At 31.7% G+C, this 24177-nt stretch overlaps 8 protein-coding genes and 2 long non-coding RNA genes across 11 annotated transcripts; 4 read left to right on the plus strand and 6 right to left on the minus strand.

Annotated features, from left to right (window-relative positions):
• Positions 1–46: 46 nt before the first annotated feature.
• LOC124500189 (uncharacterized) lies at positions 47–1420 on the plus strand. The gene is made up of 4 exons (XR_006959606.2): positions 47–338; positions 418–759; positions 832–1096; positions 1162–1420. It is a non-coding gene; the product is annotated as an uncharacterized LOC124500189 (long non-coding RNA).
• Positions 1421–3229: 1809 nt separating this feature from the next.
• On the minus strand, positions 3230–3755 carry LOC124500188 (uncharacterized). The gene is made up of 3 exons (XR_006959605.2): positions 3631–3755; positions 3473–3564; positions 3230–3370 (listed from the first exon to the last, which is right to left on the minus strand). It is a non-coding gene; the product is annotated as an uncharacterized LOC124500188 (long non-coding RNA).
• LOC142597840 (uncharacterized) lies at positions 3641–5432 on the plus strand. Of its 2 annotated transcripts, none has more exons than XM_075734492.1 (4): positions 3641–4028; positions 4117–4820; positions 4961–5062; positions 5130–5432. In XM_075734492.1, the coding sequence occupies exons 2-4, from the start codon at positions 4488–4490 to the stop codon at positions 5430–5432; spliced, it is 738 nt and encodes a 245-aa protein (XP_075590607.1). In that variant the 5' UTR covers positions 3641–4028; positions 4117–4487. The 2 variants fall into 2 exon arrangements, with proteins under 2 accessions (XP_075590607.1, XP_075590608.1); XM_075734493.1 differs by having other exon boundaries at positions 3904–4028; positions 4092–4820.
• LOC124500179 (anoctamin-4) lies at positions 4860–9489 on the minus strand. The gene is given in 6 exon segments (XM_075734491.1): positions 4860–5713; positions 5793–6011; positions 6257–7113; positions 7115–7171; positions 7234–8214; positions 8283–9489. Coding segments are annotated over 6 exon segments (2709 nt in total). The 5' UTR covers positions 8622–9489; the 3' UTR covers positions 4860–5457.
• A 44-nt stretch (positions 9490–9533) lies between these two features.
• On the minus strand, positions 9534–10862 carry mRF1 (mitochondrial translation release factor 1). The gene has a single exon (XM_047064223.2). It carries the CDS (start codon positions 10836–10838, stop codon positions 9609–9611), a length of 1230 nt encoding a protein of 409 aa, XP_046920179.2. The 5' UTR covers positions 10839–10862; the 3' UTR covers positions 9534–9608.
• A 118-nt stretch (positions 10863–10980) lies between these two features.
• On the plus strand, positions 10981–12499 carry LOC124500185 (uncharacterized). The gene is made up of 2 exons (XM_047064227.2): positions 10981–11497; positions 11767–12499. The coding sequence occupies exons 1-2, from the start codon at positions 11073–11075 to the stop codon at positions 12248–12250; spliced, it is 909 nt and encodes a 302-aa protein (XP_046920183.2). The 5' UTR covers positions 10981–11072; the 3' UTR covers positions 12251–12499.
• A 694-nt stretch (positions 12500–13193) lies between these two features.
• IleRS (Isoleucyl-tRNA synthetase) lies at positions 13194–16871 on the minus strand. The gene is made up of 2 exons (XM_047064226.2): positions 14546–16871; positions 13194–14490 (listed from the first exon to the last, which is right to left on the minus strand). Exons 1-2 carry the CDS (start codon positions 16698–16700, stop codon positions 13349–13351), a joined length of 3297 nt encoding a protein of 1098 aa, XP_046920182.2. The 5' UTR covers positions 16701–16871; the 3' UTR covers positions 13194–13348.
• Positions 16872–17016: 145 nt separating this feature from the next.
• LOC142597841 (uncharacterized) lies at positions 17017–18148 on the minus strand. Its single transcript, XM_075734494.1, has one exon. It carries the CDS (start codon positions 18090–18092, stop codon positions 17019–17021), a length of 1074 nt encoding a protein of 357 aa, XP_075590609.1. The 5' UTR covers positions 18093–18148; the 3' UTR covers positions 17017–17018.
• Positions 18008–19353, plus strand: Rpn12 (regulatory particle non-ATPase 12). Its single transcript, XM_047064225.2, has 4 exons — positions 18008–18079; positions 18179–18612; positions 18663–18756; positions 18815–19353. The coding sequence occupies exons 2-4, from the start codon at positions 18311–18313 to the stop codon at positions 19247–19249; spliced, it is 831 nt and encodes a 276-aa protein (XP_046920181.1). The 5' UTR covers positions 18008–18079; positions 18179–18310; the 3' UTR covers positions 19250–19353.
• LOC124500182 (26S proteasome regulatory subunit 10B) lies at positions 19278–20841 on the minus strand. Its single transcript, XM_047064224.2, has 3 exons — positions 20568–20841; positions 20394–20513; positions 19278–20322 (listed from the first exon to the last, which is right to left on the minus strand). The coding sequence occupies exons 1-3, from the start codon at positions 20656–20658 to the stop codon at positions 19358–19360; spliced, it is 1176 nt and encodes a 391-aa protein (XP_046920180.1). The 5' UTR covers positions 20659–20841; the 3' UTR covers positions 19278–19357.
• Between the last annotated feature and the right edge of the window lie 3336 nt (positions 20842–24177).

A 24177-nucleotide genomic window follows, 5' to 3' on the forward strand; every position in this document is an offset into this window, starting at 1 on the left:
CAAACAAATGGATCCAAGTCATGAATACAGAAAGAATTTTTTTCACTTTTTTTTGTTACAGAGCTAATCATAATAACAGTTTAATCCATGTGGCAAAAAAAGCTATCTAATTTTAAATGATTTGCAGACATTCATTAAATGTTCTCAAAATTCGTATTATTATTATTATTATGTATCATTTTCAATTTGCCAAATGAATTCCCTTCAACAACAACAACAACAACAAAACGAATATGGCCAAATTTACATTTTTATAATGGTTACGAAGAAAATAAATGAAAACAAAATTTTCCGGATAATCATCGGTTGTCGTATGGTGGCTTCCAATCAATTACAATGTCAGATATGATATCAAAACAAACTAATGAAACAAATCTTGGTTATTTAAACTCTTTTTTCTTTCTTTTTGCCTTCTAGGCGGGAAGCAATTTATCGATTGAGAAAATTATTTCATAAAAAATCACGTCATTAATAATTTGAATCCATGGCTGACAATTAACCTATGCAATTATGCTCAAGACTGCTGTATAACAATAAAAAAAATTCTTCTGGATAACTGGCAAGAAAGAGGTGAAGCAAAAAGAAAAAGTTCCTAGCCATTGTTTAATTGGCAAGCCATATATATTTGGTGCTAATTGGAATCGAAATGAAAGAACTTAACCTAAAGTTAACTATAGAGCGGCCAGAAAAAAAACAACGAACAATGTTCATTATGGAAAAAAATCTGGTCTAGAAAATTAATACTCATCTACTATTCAAGTATGTAGTACCCGGAATTCTGGACCCACAAACCAAAAACTAACCTCACAAAAAATATCCTTGAACAATTAGGAATCAATTTTCCACTTTTGTATCGGAAGCAGCAAAAAAAAAAAAAAAATTTGCGTGTTGCAAACAACAGCAATTAATGTCATGTCGCCAAGTCCATTGTTGCGATGATGATGATGATGATAGTGACTATAATTTGCAGAGAATGACAACCAGTAGTTTGCCAAGAACGAAAAAACAACAACTGTTTACACTAATGTTTCTGAAATTGAAATTCGAAGAAAAATAACCAATCAACCAAAAAAAAGCAACAACAAAAAAAAATTCGGTAAGAAACATAAGCTGTTTCTGGCTATAATAGTCAATAATAATTTTCAATTTGTTTTGATCCAGAGAGTATTTTTTCTTCCATCATTTACGATATATTATTATTATTATTATTATGGCCATAAGACACCAATGAGGACATATGTTCCGGGACAGAATCTAAATTTGGATTCCCGTTGGATTTTTTTTTCTCGATTTCCGTTGTTGTTCAAATTTGTAATTCTAAACAACTCAAACAATATTTTGTTGTTGATCTGTTCTGTTATACATTGAAATTCCAGAAAAACATTGGCATTATCATTGAATTGCAAATCGATTGTTGTTGATAATCAATCAATCAATCAACATAAACAATGCTGTGATATAATTTCGCAATTTTTTTCCTATCGTGACGATGTAAAAAATAATGATAGTTTTTTTTATCATAAACATTTTCTTTCACATGGAGAACTGAATTGACAAATTCTGTGTTTGGAGAAAAAACTTTATTAAATATGTGATGTCCTAGAATGAACATCGTTAAACTTTCGATTTCCTCTTGCCTAAAAACATTCTTTTGGCAGGAAAAGCAGCACGGAAAAAACGTGGCCATTTGGTGTGTTTGTTCCAAGGTAAATTAACTTGGAATCAGTTGCGACCTATAGCTGCACCAGTTCATACACTCCACACAGCTATACATTTTGAATATATTGAATCATTTTTGATAATAATCCACTCAAATAACCGGAAAAAATTCTATGAATATCGGAATAATAATAATGACGATAATGACGACGTGCGATCACGTTTGAAAAAACATTATCAACAGTAATCATTGGATTTCTTGATCGACATTACATTAAATGTAGCAAAATGTTCACAGTTTCCAACGATATTTCAATCGATTTGGAACTAACTTATTAACTAACTGCAAGCATAAATGACTAAGATCATCATTTGAGAATATTCAAACAAAAAAAAAGACATTTTGAATATAACCAAATTTATATGTGATGTTAAGAAACCAAGAGAAAATTTTGGCCATATTGAATATTCTTTCGTTGTGAAAAAATAACAAAAAAAACAAAGCCAAAGTAAAAATTCACGATAAGCGATCATCCATAATGATAAAGGCATCATTATGGTAGCAACAACAACAAAAATTGGTAAATCAAGTTAGCCAAAATTCTTTTCTTCTTACCAAAGTTTCAAGGAAAAAACAATAAAAAAAATTCATATAAATATCCCGAGATGATACCGGAGATGATCATGATGGTCGCGAAATGATTCATTCAATCAATCAATCAAGGATCATGCGTAATCATCGCTTTTTTAAGAACTATGAATGAATGATGATTTTTTTTTCGTACAACGAACAACATTCTTCTGTGTCCTATCATCAAAATAAAGACATTATTGAATGAATGATGAATGTATGCCTTGTTATCATATTCATCATTATTATTGTATTATGATGCCCCAAATTGAAAAACGGAAAATTTATTAATATTTTCTCTGATAGTGATCAGGAATAAAAGGCCATGATCAATTCTCATCATCAATTTTTCGTTGAGAATAGAAAAAAAATAACAAAACAAATTCATTCACAGAAAGATGAAAGCAGATCTGTTCAATATTAAAGTAAATTGATGATGTAATTCTATGATCGATGTGATGACGTTTTCTGATGTGACTATTTCCGTTTCTATATATCTCTCACTAATGATAATGACATGTCATCATCATTTGATGAATTCGGTCATCATCATTATCATCTCATATTACGTTCACGAAAAAAAAACTTTTTTTTCCTATGCATAACTACCAAAGCAGCAAACATATTTAATTTTTGATATTCACAAAAATCTTTTCAGTTTGATAAAGAAAAGTTCATTTAAACTCGAATCAAGTACAATTGCAATTTAGTCGATCATTATTCGAATCATATAATTATTGAATAATTGCAAGTGAGAAAACACAACACAACACAATAGAAAACAATTTCTTTTCTTTTCTTCTTGGTTGAAAATAATTATACCGTAAATATGATGTTCAAATTTCTTTGTTCTGGCTTTCTGTAATGGATTGGTTATCTTCTATTAATGGAAAAATCGATAACAATATATGTATGATAGTATTCATACGAGGTAAACATCTTGACTATGAGAAAATAATGATAACTTTAACGAATAACAAAAATTGTTTTATTTAATCGTCCAAATTGTACATGAAATTCAGCTTCAAAAAAAAAAAAAAATCATTTTTCATACTTTGTGTATGCACACGAAAAGTTTGTCTATAGTAAAAAAAGAAAGTTCGATAATCATGGAAAGGAACGAGAGAAAAAAAAATGGATCGATTTTGATATTGGTTCATTCATTCAATAGATAATAGATACCGTATCATGTTAGATTTTCACGAACTTGCTTGATGTTTTTTATGGTTTCCATTTTCAATAAATATTGCACATTTTAAAGTAGCATGATTAATCTGTTTTTTTCAAATAGAAAAAAACAGATCAAATTTTTCTAAAAACATTACTTGATTCAATCTAACCTTCAAATCCCGCAAGTCTATAGGGCAGAAAACAAAAGTAAAAAATGTCATCAAAAAGAAAAAAAAATCACGCCGATATACCATGAATGAATAAGGAAAAAGTGATAAAAAAACGGAGATTTCTCTTGAGAGATATTTTATTGAAAATTGGCTACATCATTCAATCAACAAGCATTGTTCTGTTCATTTAGCCCAAAGGAAAAGAAAAAATTTTCCAGAAAATACCACAAAAATTTTGTCTCAAAATCTATTATTGATCGGCAGCAGTTGCTGTTTTTTTCATTTGCCTGTGTGTCTTGAATGTTTGAATGTGTTAATTTGACATATGATGGTAACATGTTTTTTGTTTGTTTCATTCTGGTGAAAATTGTATACTATTAGTGATCGATCAATATCTTGTAAGTTGTTTCATAAATTAATTAAACAACGAAATAAAATAAAACAAAACAAAATAAAAAAAGATTTTCTCTTTCACACTTATTCCAGATGAGTCTATAATAACGAAAAATATAACAATCAACCAATGAATCGATTAATGTTTCCGTGTCGAATGTAAAATAAAATTACTTCTGATATCGATTGATTATTGACATGATCGATATGGGGGTGAAGAAAAAACCTATCGATAATGGGGAATGATTCCAAGAAATCATTGATCTCAAACAAAAGTCAAGAAATGCCATTTCTACTCAACAGTAAATTATGAAGAAATGAAACAAACAATAATGTTTTTTGCAATTAAATTCAGTATGAAGAAAATAAATTCAAGAATTTAGTAAAACAATAATGAAGAAAGGAAACAAATTTAAAATCATTATTCAATGCAGTTGATTTGATTTGAATTCGAAAATCGCCAAATGATGGTGACCAGAAAACCAAGTGCAATAACCATCTATTACACAACATCACAGGAAGAGACTTTTGTTGAGAATCTAAAGAAAAAGTCGACATTAGTACACGGTTGTTTGCTATTATTATTCGGTATCACTCATGTCTATACAATCTGGTTCAGTTGGAACAAGAATCGTTCGATCATATTGGATTATCTTTATCTGACACATTGGAATCTAACATTTCATGTATTCTTTCTGGCTATCGAATTACTAAGCGATCTTTCATTATCATTCGATGAAATGACCATTATATTTCGTAATAAATTTCTACATTCAATTCTCATACCATCATCTATTGTAAGTAATGTGATGAAATTTAATTTAACAATGATACTCTTTACACTTTGAATGATTTTTTGTTCTTTTATTGACTTGGATTGGATCGGGAAAAAATGAAAATAAATAAAATCGAATAAAATCGCACATTATTAACACAGTGTGTTTCCATTGGTTTTTGGGCAATATGCATAATTTTTGATGAAAATCTTATTCGTGGTCCACCCGAAGAACGATGGCCTGAATGGCATAATCAAATATCGGTAATGATTGCTTGTAATATTTTGGTTAACAATTAATGAGTATTTTGTTCAACATGATAATATACAGCACACGGCAATCTTACCGGCCATATTGATTGAATGTATGATAGTGGAACATCAATTACCCAAGTGGTTTCCTTCGTTGATGATTACAATTGTGATTGGTTCAACATATATGTTCTGGGTAATATTTGTTGGTGTTGTATTTCAAAAACATGCATATGAATTGATACAAAATGCATCAGCAACAAAATTGGCATCACTATTCCTCTTGTTGACGATTTTGCTAATTATTGCCAACATCATTGGCCGCTGGTTGCATATTAAATATTGGCGGCGGATGCGACGACGTAAAATGATCAATAAATGACAGTTATTTTCATTATAAAATGTAATTAATTCAGATTTGGTTCCTGAAAATTTTGTTGATGTGATTGCAGTTCATGTCGTATGATCAATTCATTTGTTATGAATGCATGTTGTCGTTTGCGTAGACGTAGCGATCCCGGTTCATCAGGAATGACCACTTTTAAGAATGAATTTATGGCCGTCACTACATTCTGAAAGACGATGACAAAAACAATTTTCGCGATGATTACATACCAATGTTGTTCACTGTAACTACCATCATTTTCTCGATAACCATAATAGCTAAGAAAAAATTCAATGAAAATAGATGAAAAAAAAATTGATGGGCTCCTACTACAAAACATGTGAAACCGAAACTTACAAACAATTTTTAATGTCAGAATCGGGAACTTCATCATCTGAATTGATGACATAATTCGATAATGTTGATGCATAGAAATTCTTTAGATTTCCATTCGTATAATAGTACATCATACGGGGTATAATATCCGTGTTGAAAGCAATGATGACGGCATTGGTGAATACGGATAATTTACCCAATGCATCCAATATTGTATACCAGACACCAATATCTTTTACCCTATATCGTATATATTCAGTTAATGTGATAATGAATGGATCGCGGCACAGTACCAAGCAGTGAAAATGGCAACAACAACAAAAAAAACCATAGCCACAATGGAATCACATAACATAAAGAAAAAAGAAAAAAAAATTAATGAGAAAATGCGTTAAAGCTAAATGATAATATCCTTTTTTTTCTTTTGCTTTCGTCTGAACAAATGATCAAATGACAATACTCACTCCCTCTCTCTCTCTATTTACCTTTGAGCTACTGGACGTTTATAATTTTTCAACATTTTACGGGCATCGAAACGTATTTCGAAAATGTTATTTAAAAGTGCAAAAAATGGTGCCAACGGGAATGCACTGACAAATAGCGTTATAAAGCCAAATTGTAATACTAATTCAAGATATTCGTAGAACAAGACTGAATGATCCCAAGATTCGAGCAAATAGTCTTCCTCATATTGTTCCAGTTTATGGCTTGGATTATTTGATGATTTGGATTTTTTTTCACCGGAAAAATATACATAACGATTGTAAACACCATATAGATAGGGTATTAGATATTCGAGCATAGAACTAAAGAGGTTTTTTCCCAATAAAATAATGACAAGCTGTATCGTTAGATCGAAATAACAGCCACCGATCGGACATGGTTCGATGAGTTTGTTAATCTTGTCTGTTTGTAGGCTACCATCCGGTGGAGTTTTGGCCAATGTTCCCTTGAAAAATGCTATGTAGAATAATGATGAATAATAGTTGACAAACTCAAAAAGATACATTTTCAATGTGAGTGAATTATCGAATTCATTCTGTGTTCGTGGTAATTCCATCTCGGTTAGCCATTTAGCAAGACGTTTATAAACTATACTTAAAATCATAATCAAAATTAAGTTTATTGTTGCAGCCGTTGATGTTACAATCCATTCGATATTTTGTCGCAAAAATTCCGATTCATATTGATGTTGAGTGCTTAGAGCAATATAGGTGGAAACACGATAAACAATAATCGATACCATAATCAACAATACGACCGCAACACTTAACAAGACAAATGAAAATGACATGATGAAATATGGTAATCGCCCACGAACAAACGATATATACGGTTCTTCCAACACGTGTCACTGGATTTATTCGAGTTTTTGTTGATTTTTGTTTAGATAAATATGCCTATATAGAATGAATAAGAATTAGATCGAAAACTGAACTGAAAATAGTCAACTTCAACTTACCATATATTCTGTTCTCGGCGGCTCATCAATAGTGCTGAAATCGGATAAATCCCATTGGAAACAAATTTTTGATGAATATCTTTTCCACATTTCCAGATAGATGGTCGACCATATCGATATGAATATGGCAAATATGACAGTTGTAAAATTACCCATTAAATATGATGCTTTAGCCGGCATACAACTTTCGGATATATCAACAAAATCACAGTTTTTGGCACAAATCGGACACATTGGTGCAGTGAAATTTTTATGACATACATCGTTGGTTGGTTGATCACTGGACAATGTTAATATACCATAGAAGAATGTCAACAAACCAATTCCAACGGCCGGTATCAACATTAACGTATAGAAACCAACCCAAGCATAATACATGGCAATTTTTACTCCAAAATAATCGACGATTTTGTCCACTTGTTGGTGTTTAAGAATACAGAATAACGATGCCCAATTTGCTAATAAATAACATCGGATAGAACGACAATCGTTTTGGTTTTCACCTGTAAAAAATAAGAAAAACACGTAACAAAAATTGAAAAAAGAAACAGACGACATACATTGTTTACTGGCATCATGTAATGGATAAGCAGCTTGGTAAACATGATCGGATAGTAATTTATGGATACCGATTGAGAAAAAATCATTACTATCTTTGAAACGTGTTCGTTTCAGAATATAATCAATAATTTCACCACGTTGTGAGGGAGTGAAAAATTCATCTTTATCATGCTCAGGTATATTGAATAGATATTCTTTTTCTTTCGTGAAAACTGTTGTAAACACTCGATCCTGTTCGAATTCTTCACCGAATAAATATTTGAGACTTGTTTTTATGGTTTTCATTGGCATTCGGAGGGCCATCACTTCGGCATATCTAGCCAATACATTATATGGTGCATAAATATGAACATAATTTACATTATTTCCCACCGAACTTGGAACATGTTTCAATGCTAATCCTTCACTCAGCAGATTTGCCTAGATATTTATCAAAATTAAAGGTATTGAGATCATTTAAGAAACAAATCATTGAAAGATATTCAAACCTCGAATTTTCGCCGTATCATTTCATGATTCAGTGGATTAGCATCATCATTAGTAGATTTTTGATAAACAAGAACAAAATCAACACGTTTCAAGTCGGTTGCACAATATGGGGAATAATTTTCACCGATGGTAGCTAATTCATTCGGTGTATTTGTAAAATTTGAAAGTGCAATCGCATCTTCATAGATGCTTGCACGTTCATCAAATTGACGAACAATTCTATCGAGATCAATTTCGTTTCCATTTGGTTGTTGTTGTGATCGTTGTTGATTATTGACATTGCCATTATCACCGGTTTTTGGTGTTCGGTCATTGAGAATTTTCAAATCAAAATTCATTATGATTTTTAGTGATCACAGATTCGGTTTTTTATTTCGTCTAAAAAATTTAATCATTGAATATGTAGATGTTGATTTAACAAAAAAAAGAATATGCAATTTTTATTTCGTCACCGTGAGCATCACATAAGTTGAAGTTATTTTTAGAAATTCAGAAAAAACGTTGATGGTGAAAGACTGAGATAGGATTTGATAATATATGATATTTATTATTAAACAATATAATTGGGATATTTTGTATCGAATTAGGATATCTCAACGACAATATATTCGAATGAGATCGAGGATATGCATTAATCATTGACAATACATCATATGTCCAATGAAATTCGCTCATACACACGTAACATATAAATGGGTTTCATATCCTTTGATCGTTCATTGGCAATCAATCAAACACATGTGTCTGTGTTTCTATGTTAGCTTCAACATACAAACATAATATGGACATCACACATACGTTATACAAAGGCACAATTTAACAAATGAACAAAAAGGAAAAACCAAGGCAAATGAAGAGCAGGATCGATAAAAGGCCTCTTGTTTCTATATCATTATCATTATCGTGAGAACAGGCTGTTTAAAGTTATCATAAATCCATGTAGTTTATTACTGAAAAGATGGCAATTCTCGATGATGATGATGATGATGATGAAGAAGATTATATAATGATAATAATAATAACTATCACATTTATCTTTTTATTCAAGTTTTCAAGATTTAATTAACTTTTCCAAAACAAAACATAAATGTCTAAAAGCCAATCAATATCACACATGATTGGGTACAATTTCACATACACACGCATGCAGAATTTCTGGAAAAATTTCCGATCGAAATCGAATTTGATTCTAAATGGACAAAAAACTTTTTCATTTGAAGAAAAATTAAAACTTTCAAAAATGGCGCAAATTTTTTTTTTCAAATTTATTGCATAAAATTTTTAATTAATTATACGATATGATTATTTTGTATTTACAATCTGGTCTATGATGACTTGGCGAAATTCTTTTCCAACATATCACGTAATTGTCGCTGTAATTCCAGGTGACGTAACAGCTCTAATTTATCCACAATTTGTCGCATTTTATCACATTCATCTCCATTCATGTAACCATCAATATTATGAATATTATAATCACCGGATAAACGATGATCAGTGATACGATTCTGTGGAAAATTATATGTTCGTATTTTATCACTACGTGCTGCAATTCCAATCTGTGAACGTTTTTGTTGCCGTGCTTCTCGTTCTAAGCGTTCATATTCGATTTGATTCAATAATGATTTCATCTTACGTATTGCAATTTCTTTGTTCAGATATTGAAATCTTGTTTCTTGTGATTCGATCGTATGTCCCGTTGGTATGTGAGTAACTCGAACACATGTTAGATTACGATTAACATTTTGACCGCCAGGTCCGGATGAATTTTTCACCTCAATTTTCAGGTCCGATTCTTTTACGGTGACTAAATTATAACGAACAGGTATGACGGATATCGATACGGTTGATGTATGCATTCGGCCATATTTTTCTGTTCGTGGAACTCGTTGTACACGATGTACACCGGCTTCATGTCTTAATAAAGGATAACACCCATTGCCAAGTATTTCGATCGTCTGTGTAAACAATGAGCTATTATCGTCAATTTCAAATTGCTCAAGATCTTTTTCATCCATTCGCAATTGCCAACCATTGAATGTGATGAATTTGACATATAAATTGTATAATTCTTTTGCAAATAAACTCGCCTCTTTTCCTCCAACACCGGCACGTATTTCTAATGAACATTCATTTATATTGCGATCATCAAGACAAGCTTGATCCAGAATCTGATCTTGAAGTTGGATGAGTCGTTCAATCAACGACAAAGATTCGCTTTTAGCTAAAGCAATAAATTCATCGTCAGTGGGATTTTGTTCGGCCATAATTTCATCAACTTCAAGAAATTCATCAAATGTTTGTTTATAATGAAATTTGAGCTCTTCCGAGACATGTTTAATGAGATTATTTTCCACAAGAAATTGGTTGAAATATCGATAAAATGAAGGTTCTTTGTAGATTAATTTGTTGATCAATTTTTGATTGCCATTCAATTTTTCCACTGATTGTGTTTGTACTGTTCTGTGGCCATTAATTTTCCACAATTGAAATAGGTTCGGTCTAGTTATTCTGAAGAAAACATTTCGAGAAAATATGAAAACCTTGATGGACATTTTTTTGCAAAGTAAATCAACATCTGATCTGGTTACAGAAAAAATAAAAGGTTGCAAAATACATGAGAAAGTTCCCAGAAAAAAAAATATTTAAAGAACAAAAACTTTTCGGAAAAAGATCTTAAAATCTAAAATTGAATTTTTGTCCATAACAATTGTTGATTTTTTCCAAATAAAAATCAAAAATTTTAGGTAAAATTATGGTTGTGTTTTTTTTCTAGAATCTAGACGATTATGGAGCCTTGTAAAGATAATATGATTCCCAAACAAGTTGAAGAAGGAGATGGAAAAATGCCGACAAAACAAGAAACAGATGGTGTCGATGAAAATACTGTCCGGCGTGATGAATCCTGTGTGAAGGCAATGATAAAACGTTATCGTACTAATAGCGCAACAACATTAACCAGTGATAGTCGTACAATAATCGAATACGTATCTGATAAGCTAAAATTTCGTGGTAAAGGTTGTGAAGCTTCCTTTTCGGATAAAACCAAAAAACAAGCTGAATTAATCAAAAGATTACTTGAACAGCAAAAAATTCAACCCATTAAACAGAAACAATCAAGTCCGAGAAAAATGCAAACACCATCACAAATGATGAACGAAAAAGATAATAGCAATTTGGAAGACTTGTCCGAAGATTTCGACATCTCAATGCAGTATATTGAACGAAAAATTCGCGAACATCAGGATCAAATATAATTTATTATAATTGAATTAAAATTTCTCAAATTGCGCATGAAATGAGTTTGAAATTTTATTGTTTGTTGAATTCAATAGAGTGTACACAGTGTGTGAAGGAGTGAAATAACATGAGTAAAAATTTTTTACAAAAATCTAGCAAACAAAAATTGATACGATGGTCAATGTATTTACTTGGATCGATCACAATCATCTCATCGATTACTTGTTTAATGGTCGATATTAGTGATAATGATGATGCTGTTCGCAATGATCCATTGGCTACCAGTAAAACTTTCGCGAATATTATATTGGCAATCTATATGTTTTCCACTGTCATACCATTAATAATTCATTTCTCTCAACCCCGATTAATGTACATCGTCATTTTCACCAATCTTTCTATATTATTTCTGATAATTCGTTGGGCATTTTCACGTTGGTTCCATCTTGAATTTTCAATAGCGACAATATTGAACATCCCGGTATCCATTGCATATATTGTTCATGTTTATAGTGAAACGCCGAAAACAACAAAATCAACCATTTCAAACATATTACAGATAATGATGAGTGATGAAATTGAAATCAATACAACGATTAATACGAAAAAACTTTCATCTAGTTCGTCGAGTAAACGAAAATCAAGTCTACAGGTAATGTCCAAACAAAGACATCAAAAATCCGGTAGCGGTAGTGGGAAAATGGGTGTAGTCATTCAAAGCCAATAAATGAACAAGACAACAACTTTTGACATGAAAATGAATAAATTTTTCTCTTTTTATTATGGAAAAAAATCCATCCAAAATATTGTCTTTACTTGTCTTGTTTGTTTGATAGGCAAATGGAAAAATCCGAATAATTTTTAAAGAAAGATGATAAGATTCAAAAAAAAAAATGATATGATACAAGTTCATTCGTGGATGTGTGTGTGTGTGTGAAATATGATTATGATACATTGCCAAACAGTATATATGCAGTCTGTTTCAATATTCACATCATACACAAACACAAACATATTTATATATAAATCGATCCATCCAAGCCGTCGTCAAATCATTAATGAGTGCTACGATGGTTTGATTGAAATATTTCAAATATTTGTTTTTTCCATTTGTCATAATAGTTTATCATATTCCTCCAAATGTCATCATCAACATTGAACAATTTACAATTTTCAGTGTCATTTTGTCTAAATTATTGCTGTTCACATCATCGCCATGTTAGTTTACTATCCAATACGTTACGAAAAACAAACGGCAACATTAGTTGGCCTACATAACAATGAAACGGGTCATTATGAATTTGGAATATTTTTCTGCGAATCAAGACCAATCAATATTTATATATCGAAATTAGATTCCGTAGAAATTAAATGCCGAAATTTGAATCAGATTAAAATTATTTATCCAGAAGAGATGGCTACGAAATCGATTCGTATTGAATTCTTAAAACCAACCGATCGTAAAGATTTTATCGAAAGTTTAATGGATGCTCGAATGATTGAGATGAATCAGCCAACATCGATAACATGTTGCCTATTGCCTTGTATTGCCTATTATCAACGTCATTATAAATTTGTTCGTAGACGAAATCATCGGATACAGGCACATCGAATATTTGCGAAAATGATTTGAATTTATCATATCTATAATTATGGAAGACATTCATGAATTAGTATTGAAAATTATTTATTTATTTTTTTTCGATTAAAATAAAATGAATGATATGAATCAATTAATAAATCATAAATTGCCATTTGCATTCAGAAATTATTATTAGTTTGTTTTTCGAATGTTTTTCTTTGTCATGTTAAAATTTTAGCTAGGTTATATCTTTGAACAATTTGATAATGATTCAATAAATAGTTCAATTTTCTCGCCCTTAATATCATTAGTTGATTCAATGAGGAAATTAATTTCCAACGATTTTTTTGTGTTCAAATCAATAAATTCGGCTTTCAATGTATTTTCAATGTAATCGCGAAATTCCTTGCAGATACGATCAAGTTCAACAGTATTCGCAGTTGTCGGACAATTTCGATAATAAACACGAATCGGATCAGATGGTACTAATTTTGCTTCTTTACGCAGTTTTTGTACACGATTAATTATTTCCCGTGCAGTTCCTTCATCTATCATGGTCGAATCGGCACAAACATTCAATAGTACAAGTATACCATTCTGGCAATCGGCTTCAAATTTATCGACCAAATTTTTATCCAAACCAGACTCGGCTAAAGTATAAGTCAGCTTCATATCTCCAGGTTCTAAACGATATCCTTCAACTTCAAAATTATTTGGATTGGTCTCGAATTGAATCAATTTTTGCTGACTCATATTACGTATAGCCTGAATGACTTTTTTCGATTCATTTCTTAATCGTAGACCCAGTGCTTTCGCATTCGGTTCAGCACGTAGATGAACACCATATTCTTCTTTGTTCATACTAAGTTTAAGATCACGAACATTAAGTTCATCCAATATAAATGAACGAAGTGAATCAATATCTTCGATTGTTTGCTGTGAATTAGTAATGATCACCACTTCAGGAAGTGGATATTTCAATGGCATATTTCGACGATCACGTAGTACTCGTCCCAAATCAATCACAGTTTGCATATAAGATACTTGTCGTTCAACAGTAATATCAATCAATTCTTCTTGGACCGACGAATGAAGCATAAAGTGGATAGATTCAATTCGAGTGGTCTGCATTTGATCCGGAGATGAAGCATCATCGATAATAACTTTACGTAAATTTTGATACATATATTCAGTGATGAACGGTGTAAACGATGCCATCATTTCGATCATTGTCAATAGAACTGAAAACAATGTATCCAACGCACGACGTGTATCTTGTTCCCCAAATTCACCTTTCAATCGTTTACGATTCATTCGAACATACCAATTGGTTAGATCATCGACAAAACGTACTAATCGTGGAACGACAGTATATAGTCGGTAAGCTATTTGAAAATTAAAATTTTAAAAACATGCCAAACGAATATGGTAATCACAAACCTTTCATTTCAATTTTAACAAATTTAAATAGACTTTGTGTGAATGATAAAATCCATCGATCCATAATATTATCAGAACGAACAATGGATCGTGCATCAAAATAGAATCGTATACCAGGATTATTTTGTTCATAAATTTCAATATTTTGTACTAGAAATCGGTAGGCATTAAACCATGGTATGAAGGCATCTTTGAGAAGATCACGAACACCTTCTTCCCGGAAACGAAGACTTTCAGCGCGAACAGCAGGTGAATTGATCAAATATAATCGAAGAGCATCGGCACCATATTTCTTAACAATTTCCATAGGATCCGGATAGTTTTTCTTTCGTTTACTCATTTTTTGGCCATCCGAAGCCAAAATCATTCCGTTTGCGATAAGATTTTTAAATGGTGGTTTACCAAAAAGCAGTGTAGAAATGACTAATAATGTATAGAACCAACCTCTTGTTTGGTCGACACCTTCAGCAATGAAACTGGCAGGAAAATTTTCTTCAAAAATTTTCTTATTTTCAAATGGATAATGTGTTTGTGCATATGGCATCGAACCGGATTCAAACCAACAATCAAAAACTTCTGAAACTCGTTTCAATGGTGGATGACCAGGTCGTTTCGATGGAATTGTGATTGGATCGACATTCTCACGATGTAAATCATCGACTCTAATTCCGCTCAATCGTTCCAATTCATCGATGGAGCCCACGCATACAATTTCTTCCATATCGTCGCTTATCCATAGTGGAATTGGTGTACCCCAATATCGATTTCTTGAAATGGCCCAATCACGTGCATCACGTAGCCAATTTCCGAAACGTTTTTCTTTGATAAAATCGGGAACCCAATATGTTTGTTTATTCATTTCAACTAATGTCGAGCAAAATTCTTCAACACGAACAAACCAAGATGGCACCGCACGATAAATCAATGGTGAATCCGAACGCCAACAAAATGGATATGAATGTTTTACAGTACTATCACGAATCAGACGATTTCTTGATCGAAGATTCTTAATAATGTCTTTATCAGCATCTTTGACGAACATGCCAAGAAAATCAGCAACTGGTTCGACAAAACGACAGCTTGAATCCAGTGGACATACTATACGGCCACTTTTAGTGATGATACCGATTTTCATTGCAACACGATGATCATCTTCACCGAAGAATGGTGCACAATGTACGATACCGGTACCACTTTCAGCTGTGACATATGTATCGGTAGCCACAATGAATGCATTGATCGATTGACCATATTCTTTGAAATAATCAAATATCGGTTCATAATGTAATCCTTCTAATTGTTTACCAGGAAATTTATCCAAAATTTCGCATTCATCTTTGGGTTTTTTGTAGAGAATATCTAATCGTGATTCGAGCAATATGAAAATTCGATCAGTTTTGAAATCTTTGATTTTCACATATTCCAAATTAGGATTAACACATAACAGCATGTTACTTGGTAATGTCCATGGGGTTGTTGTCCATGCTAGCAATGACACTTGAGGATCATTGACCAATGGGAATGAAACTACAATAGCTGGATCAATAACATCTTTATAATTTTGACCGGATTCGAAATTCGATAACGGTGTTAAACAGGCACTAGAATATGGCATCACTTTAACGCCATTGTAGACTAAACCTTTGTTGAATAGTTGTTTGAAAACCCACCAAACTGATTCCATAAATTCGGGGTACATTGTTTTATAATCATTTTTGAAATCAATCCATCGACCAAGTCGAGTGATAATCTTTTCCCATGCATCCGCATAACGCATAATAATCTTACGACATTCATCATTATAAGCTTTGATGCCGATCTTCATCACATCTTCCGGGCTCTTAATATTCAATGTTTTATCAATTTCATATTCAATGGGTAGACCGTGTGTATCCCAGCCAAATCGTCGTTCCACATGATAGCCGGACATGTGTGCCCATCTTAAAACAATATCTTTGATGGTACCGGCTAAAATATGACCATAATGTGGCAGACCAGTGGCGAATGGTGGACCATCATAGAAAACATACGCCGGTCGATTTGCAGCGGCCGATTGTTTGATCGAAGTACGAAATGCATCTACTTCGTTCCAAAATTTAAACACTTTTTCTTCGGCTTCAAAAAAATTGATTGAGTCTGGTAAAGGATCAAGCATTTCCGCCGCTTATGTTGAAACGTACACCACGTGAAAAGAATTCAAAATTTTTAAAGCAAACCGAAAAAAAACACGTTGATGCAATTGTATGGGAAATGATTGCAACTCATCCATACACAAACACACAATACATTTATTTTTTTAATTCTATTGTGTGTTGCCACAGAAGACAAGAATCATAGCCATTGTTTATACGATGAAAGTTAATCAAATGTTAATATTATTTTGTCAATTTATTTATAGAAATTTAAATTCAAAAAAAAAAAAAAAAATAAACAAAGAACAGTTTTATCATAAAACAATATTACAAATTATAAATTATAAATTCGAATCGCTATTATACAATGACCAAATTGAAATGGATCCATCTTGAGAAGAGGCGAATAAAAGATATTTTTTCAAATTATCACCATCGTTATTAGAGTGAAGATTTAAAGTGAATCGAAGTGTTTCGATAGATTCATGATGATATGATATTACAGCTAATGGTCGTCCAATTTTAGTCGAAAATATTCGAATTCTTCCATCACCAGATCCGATAGCAAAAATTTTACCATCCGGTCGAATAGAACAACAGGTTATACTTTCACTATTGATTGTGAATCGTTTGATTTTTGAATTGTCAATCAACCTTTCATTACCAATCGAACATTTCCATAAAACAACTTCATTAGGTGCATAACAAGCTATACCTTGTTTTACGCAATCATTGTAATCCATATGAAGGATTCCTTCATTTTGTATTTGAATCGATGATATTGTTTCCGAGTCCATGATTGTTTTATTAGAATCAAAATAACTCTTGTTAATTGTTAGAAATCCATCTTCATATGCGATAAAATTGTAGAGAAATTTTTCCGAATCAATAAACGAATGAATGGCCATTATGATTCCGTGATCAATTTTTTCCTTTGCTATGATTTTAATGATCACGTTGGGTTGATATAAATGCATCAAATTAATTTGATTAGAATTATCAGGATCTAGATATGGAATGAATAGATCGTCTATTAGGGAGGTCATTTTGGCAAATGTTAGCTCAAATGTACGCCAATGATTTATAAGATAAAATTTTTCGGAATCATTCAAATCAAAATGAAAAAGTAAGACATTTCCACGTGCCAATCGTATCACTAATGTTTGTCGAGCATTTATATAGATTAATGATCTTACTGGTGATAATTCGATATTTTTATCCTTTATATGATCATCTAATTGTATCTGTTGTTGACATCGATATGTGGAAAGTAACCATGTTGAAATAAGACCATTGTGATAGCCACAGATTACAAAAATCTCACCATTGTTGGACTTGTGAATATCAATAGCTGTCACATAGGATTCTTGATTAAAATCGCCAAAAATATGAAGTGGTTCAGGTATTTTTGTCATCTTGTAAAATTTTATTTCAAAAATCGTTAATTTTTTTTCAAATTTGTTTATTGAATATATCTGGTATATACATTGTTTATGAACAGCGGCGTTTTTTAGCGTTGAAAACAGCAAATCATCGTCGACAATTGTTCAATTCAATTTGTATTTTATTTGTTTGATCATCACTAAATTCTTGATTATTTTTTCATACAAATAATTTTGAAACAACAAAAAAAATGAATAAAAAACCAGCACCAGCTTTAAATGATACGGTTGCTTTGTCCAAAATGTTGCAAAGTGAATGGGAGCGTTCGAATCACAATATGGAAAAGATTGAAAGCTATTTATCCAAATTGAAATTGTATCTAACTAAACTTCAATTCTTGCCAATCGAATTGGGTGAGCAGATTTCCAAACAAGAATTGGTTGTTGCTCGAGATATACTCGAAATTGGTGCATTTTTTTCCATTGAAACAAAAAATATACCCGCGTTTGAACGTTATATGGCTCAGCTTAAATGCTATTATTTTGATTACAGGTAAGTGGATGATTCGAATCTATAAATTCATTAATTTTTTTTTGTTTTAGCACGGATTTGACTGAATCAACATTTAAATATCAATTACTTGGCCTAAATTTGCTTTGTCTTCTTTCTCAGAATCGTGTATCTGAATTTCATACTGTAAGTACGGCAATTATCGATTCAATTCAAGCTGACCATTTTTTTCTTTATTGAAAAGGAATTGGAACTATTACCAATGAAAGAGATTCAAAACAATGTCTATATTCGTCATCCGGTTTCATTGGAACAATACCTAATGGAAGGAAGTTATAATAAGATTTTTCTATCCAAAGGAAATGTACCATCCAAGTATTATACATTTTTCATTGACATACTATTGGACACTATTCGTGAAGATATTGCCGGTTGTATTGAAATGGCATATGATCGAATAAGCGAATCAGAAGCATTGCGTTTGTTGTTTTTTGATGCTAAAGACAAAGCAGGATTAGTACAATATGCTCAACGTCGTCGATGGACATTGAATCAGAAACGTGAATATACATTTGGTCATGGTAAAAATCGTAACGATGGTGCTGTTGCCAAGATTCCGGCCCAGAAAATTGCCGTACAAATGTTGGAATATGCACGTGAATTAGAAATGATTGTATAACTTTTATATCATAAATGCTTAATTTGAATTTTTAAAAATGGATGAAATACAAATTCTTTATTGATTGATAAATTGTAATTAAAAAAAATACAAACACTCCAAAATTACTTATAAAGGTTTATAATCAAGTTTAGTTTCCAATTTTTTATTATCAGCAATCTTGCGAACGGCTTTCATAAAATCTTCTTCAATACAATAGTCACGTTCCTTTCGGATGGCAAACAAACCAGCTTCTGTACAAACATTACGAAGATCGGCACCATTAAAACCATCACTAAGCTTGATAACGGCTTCCCAATCAATATCACCTTGCTTTGCAATTTTTCTTGAATGAATTTTCAATATTTCTAATCGGCCTTGTTCATTTGGTAGAGAAATTTCAATTTTTCGATCAAGTCGACCTGGTCGTAATAAGGCCGGATCCAGTGTATCTGGACGATTAGTGGCCATTATGATTTTTACTTTTCCTAACGCGTCAAAACCATCCATTTGATTCAATAATTCCATTAAGGTTCGTTGAATTTCACGGTCAGCCGATGTACCTTCACTGAAACGACGGCCACCAATAGCATCGATCTCATCCATAAAGATCACACATGGTTGGTGATCACGAGCATAATTGAACATTTCACGAATTAAACGGGCAGATTCACCGATATATTTGTCAACAATAGCGGATGATACAACTTTTAGGAAATTTGCTTCCAATTGTGATGCCACAGCTCGAGCCAATAATGTTTTACCGGTTCCGGGTGGTCCATATAAAAGACAACCTTTTGGTGGAGTAATACCGATTCGTTGAAATAATTCTGGATTCATCAACGGAAGTTCAATAACTTCACGCAATTCACGAATCTGTTCGGCAAGACCACCGATTGAACTATAGGTGACATCACCAGGATCTTCATGTGACATATTGTAAACCAATGGATCAACTTCACGAGGTAACCAACGAAGAATGGTTAATGTTGTTATATCCAATGCAACACGAGTACCCGGTTTTAATCGTGCTTTATCCAATTGTCGTCGACAACCTACAACATATCGAGGACCATTCGTTGCTTTGACGATAACTAATTGATGATTAAAGTGAATGGTTAATATTTGAAAATCCAACAAAAAACATTTACGATTACAAACTTACAATTATCTTCGGTCAATTGTTTCAGTACTTCACCAACTATTTGTCCCACCGATTGTAAAGCTTTCAGATCATTTTCGCTTTTCTCATATTGTTTATTCGATTCCTTAAGCTGATCACGAACTGATGAAAAAAATGATTCAGTCAAATTCATATCAAAATCTAACTTCAACCTACCATCTTTTAATCGCACTTCAATCTGCCGATGTTCATTAATTTTCTTACGGTAATCTTGTATGGCACGTTCTCTTGACACTTCTGCTGTCATTTTTCAAATTAAAAAAAATGGTAAAACAGACCAAATTTGAATGAAAGAAATGAAAATTGTTTGACACTTTTCCGAGTCGAATAAATGAAACCAATTGCAATGGCTGTTTTAACACAAATGATTTAGCAAAAAAAAACATTTGATGTAAAAGCAACCATGTGAGTCAAAATAGATTACAATTCAAGTTTACGTTGATAGATGGCAATCGTATCGAATTTAAGTTTCCATTCAATCAAATCAAATGATCAAATGATGATGATTTTAAATTATCTTCTTGTCCATTCGAATTATGGGCAATGATTTCTCCGTACAAAAGTTGATTAATATTAAAATCAAATTCGATTCAAATCTGCCAAAATCCATTCATTCAATTGTCATATGATTAGATCAATCAAAAAAACCTACATCGAAAAAATATTTATTTTCCAATTCTCTCCTCATTCATCATCATCATCATCATCGTCATTCGAATAAATCTTCACCAAATCATTCTGAACGGTTCGTTGAATTTGATTATTTTATTTCTTTTTTTTTTGCTAACTGATTTACGATGAAATTCGTTATTATTTGTTTGTTTAGATGCAGATTTGATTGTGATTTTTATTTATAAAAAGAAAATTGTTCTTTTTTTTATAAATTTAAATATTCGTGGATACACTTTGTATCTACATCCACCCACGCATCTATCAAAACCGATAAATTGCTGATGACACGCATACATTGATTGATTTGTTGACCGATTCGATCGAATTATCAGAATTTGATTTGGCAGTGGAAATGATTTCCGCTTACTACAATCTACGTTTTTTCATTATGACGATTTCTGCGTGATTATTTTTTCAACAATCACATCGAACTAAATATAGATAAAATTTATAAATGTTCAAATGGTGTGTGGGTGAATAAAATTCAGATAAACGTCAACAGAAGATGACAACAACGAAAAAAAAAATTTGGCCAAATCGTTAAATCAGTAATAATCACCTTATTGTTTTTCTAATTAGAACAAATTCAAACTCAAAAACCATGACAATAAATCTAGATTAGGTAAGATAAGATAACTGATGACTTTATCGATTAGATCAGTCTGTTCTGTTAAATCCAATCAGACTGACAGATTAGTGAGTTATATTCAACAACATGTATGATTATCTATCCATTTTCGGCAACGAAAAACAAAGTGAAATTCTTCATTGTTTTTTTTCAAAATATTCTCTGAATCAATCATTAGAAAAACCACGTGACAATGCGATTCTAGCAAAAGAAATTATGAATTATTAATCGATGACGATGTGTGGTGTAAGATTCGTCAACATTGTAGATGTACATAGTGTCTTTGCTATAGGTGATGATGACGCCATAACAATAGATATAAATCGGGAATGAAAGGATTCTATTTTTTAACAACAATTAATCGTCGTCATCATTTTTACAAGAGAAAAAAATGTACAAATTAGGTCATTTGCACACTAACATGTCTTTGATTTAACAATTTTCTTTTTCCGGTTCTTTTTTTCGAAGATTAAGATTACATCTAGATTTAGCAGATTCATTTTTTTTTGTTTTTGTTTTTATAATTCATCATCGTGATTGTTGTATACAAATTGAAAGATTGAAAATAGAAAAACACACATTCGAATAATGATTATTTGTATGTGTGTTTTTCTCGAATCAATGTATTATACGCCATTCAGGATTTATATTTAGAGATTTTACCATTAACATCATCATCATCATCATCGTCATCATTTCGAAATCAAAAAATTGAACCGAACCGAATCTAACATGTTGATGACGAAGACGTGGCAGCAGTATTGCCATGTATTAGATTATTACACTTATAAATAGAAACAGAAAAAAACATAAAGAATCTAGCCATATTTAGTCAAAATAACGATATTCATCCATTATGAAGTATATGATAATAATAATAACCTAGAAAAAGGAATCGATGCGCAATGATTTTGATTTAATTTTCGCTATAGCGGTTCACTGTTGTTTGTAATGGTGGTGAACGATGAGAATCATTTACAACAATTATCGAAATTTTGAAAAATTCAAATCAATCAATCAATGAAGTAAAACCCTTGACATTTGACATATACTCGGGATGAAGAATAACAATAGAAAGCCCATTAACATTAACAAACATACACATACACATACACACAATTCACCATAACAACTCTGCCAATAATTAAAATCAACAAAATTTCAATGTCGGATTTGAGCCAAAAAATGATGGCGGCGTCAACGAGACTGGCGCCAACAAATGTCATGATGTCTTAATGCCGTTTAGTGTGCGTTTGATTTTTCAGATTATATGATGTGATGATGATGATGATGATGATGCATCTAAAACGTTAAAATTGGAAAATTAAAAAAGAAACTTAAACTCGTGACACATTTATTGAATATTATTATTATTGTTCTGATGATGATGATGATGATCATACGAGCAACAATAGTAATTGTTTTATTATAACGATGCAACCATATTGTAGGATGCGAGGAAAAAAATTGCCTGCGATTCTTTTGTGATCAATTGTTCACAGAATAAGGAAAAGGTAGAATGTGTCTAATGAATTTTTTTTTTTACACAAAATCTGTATAAACAAAGTTTTCGTCATGTTTATTTCTTGATCATTCAAATCTATCCCATAGTTCTTGTTCTTGTTCTCTGTCTGCGTGTGTATGTTTAATGTTGAAAGTAACATTGAAAAACGTGATTATTCTTGATGTGATGACGATGGTATTGGCATCGATTCACATTTAGCATTTCGAGTAATATTACGAATAAAGTTGGTAGCTGTAGCAAATACAACTACAACTTTATGTAGATCATTTTTTTTTGTATATACAATGAGCAATGAATATTCTTCGTTTAATTCTTTCTTTGGTTATGAATGACGAATCAAATTGTCGTCGTTGTTGTTATTGTTGAAAAGGATGTATGTTTTTTAAGCAACAAGTTTACAACACACATCTTTATAATGTGGAAAATGTAAAATCCGGTTGGTCAGTGATGATTGTGAACTCTAAATAAAAACTGGAAGATAATTTTCAGATGTAAGTGTCCAATAACATTGATTATGTTATATTAGATAGATTAGTAGATAGATATAATATGCCAATGATCGTTTTATTGTTGTTGTTTATTGATCAATCAAATTATCATCAACATTAATTTCAACTCAACGGTCATCATCATCATTTGTTGTCATGTCAATTCCATTTTCATACGTCATTACTTTGTCAAGCAAAACTTTGTTAACAAAATCAACAACAACGACGACCAGAAAAAAAATTGACTTTAATCGATTAATTGCAATTAAATTGATCAACTGATGTCATCAACATAAAACTCACTGTAATGTTTATCTACCACCACCCATTCACTTTGTACTGCTTGTAGATGAGACTCTTGTAAATGATGATGATGATGATGATTTGTTTGATAAATCATAACCATCATTAATCGACAATGATATATTTTATATGCTGTTTGTCTTTTCGTTG

The sequence above is a fragment of the Dermatophagoides farinae genome, chromosome 10 (genome assembly GCF_024713945.1).
Source record: "Dermatophagoides farinae isolate YC_2012a chromosome 10, ASM2471394v1, whole genome shotgun sequence".
NCBI classification, from domain to species: domain Eukaryota; kingdom Metazoa; phylum Arthropoda; class Arachnida; order Sarcoptiformes; family Pyroglyphidae; genus Dermatophagoides; species Dermatophagoides farinae.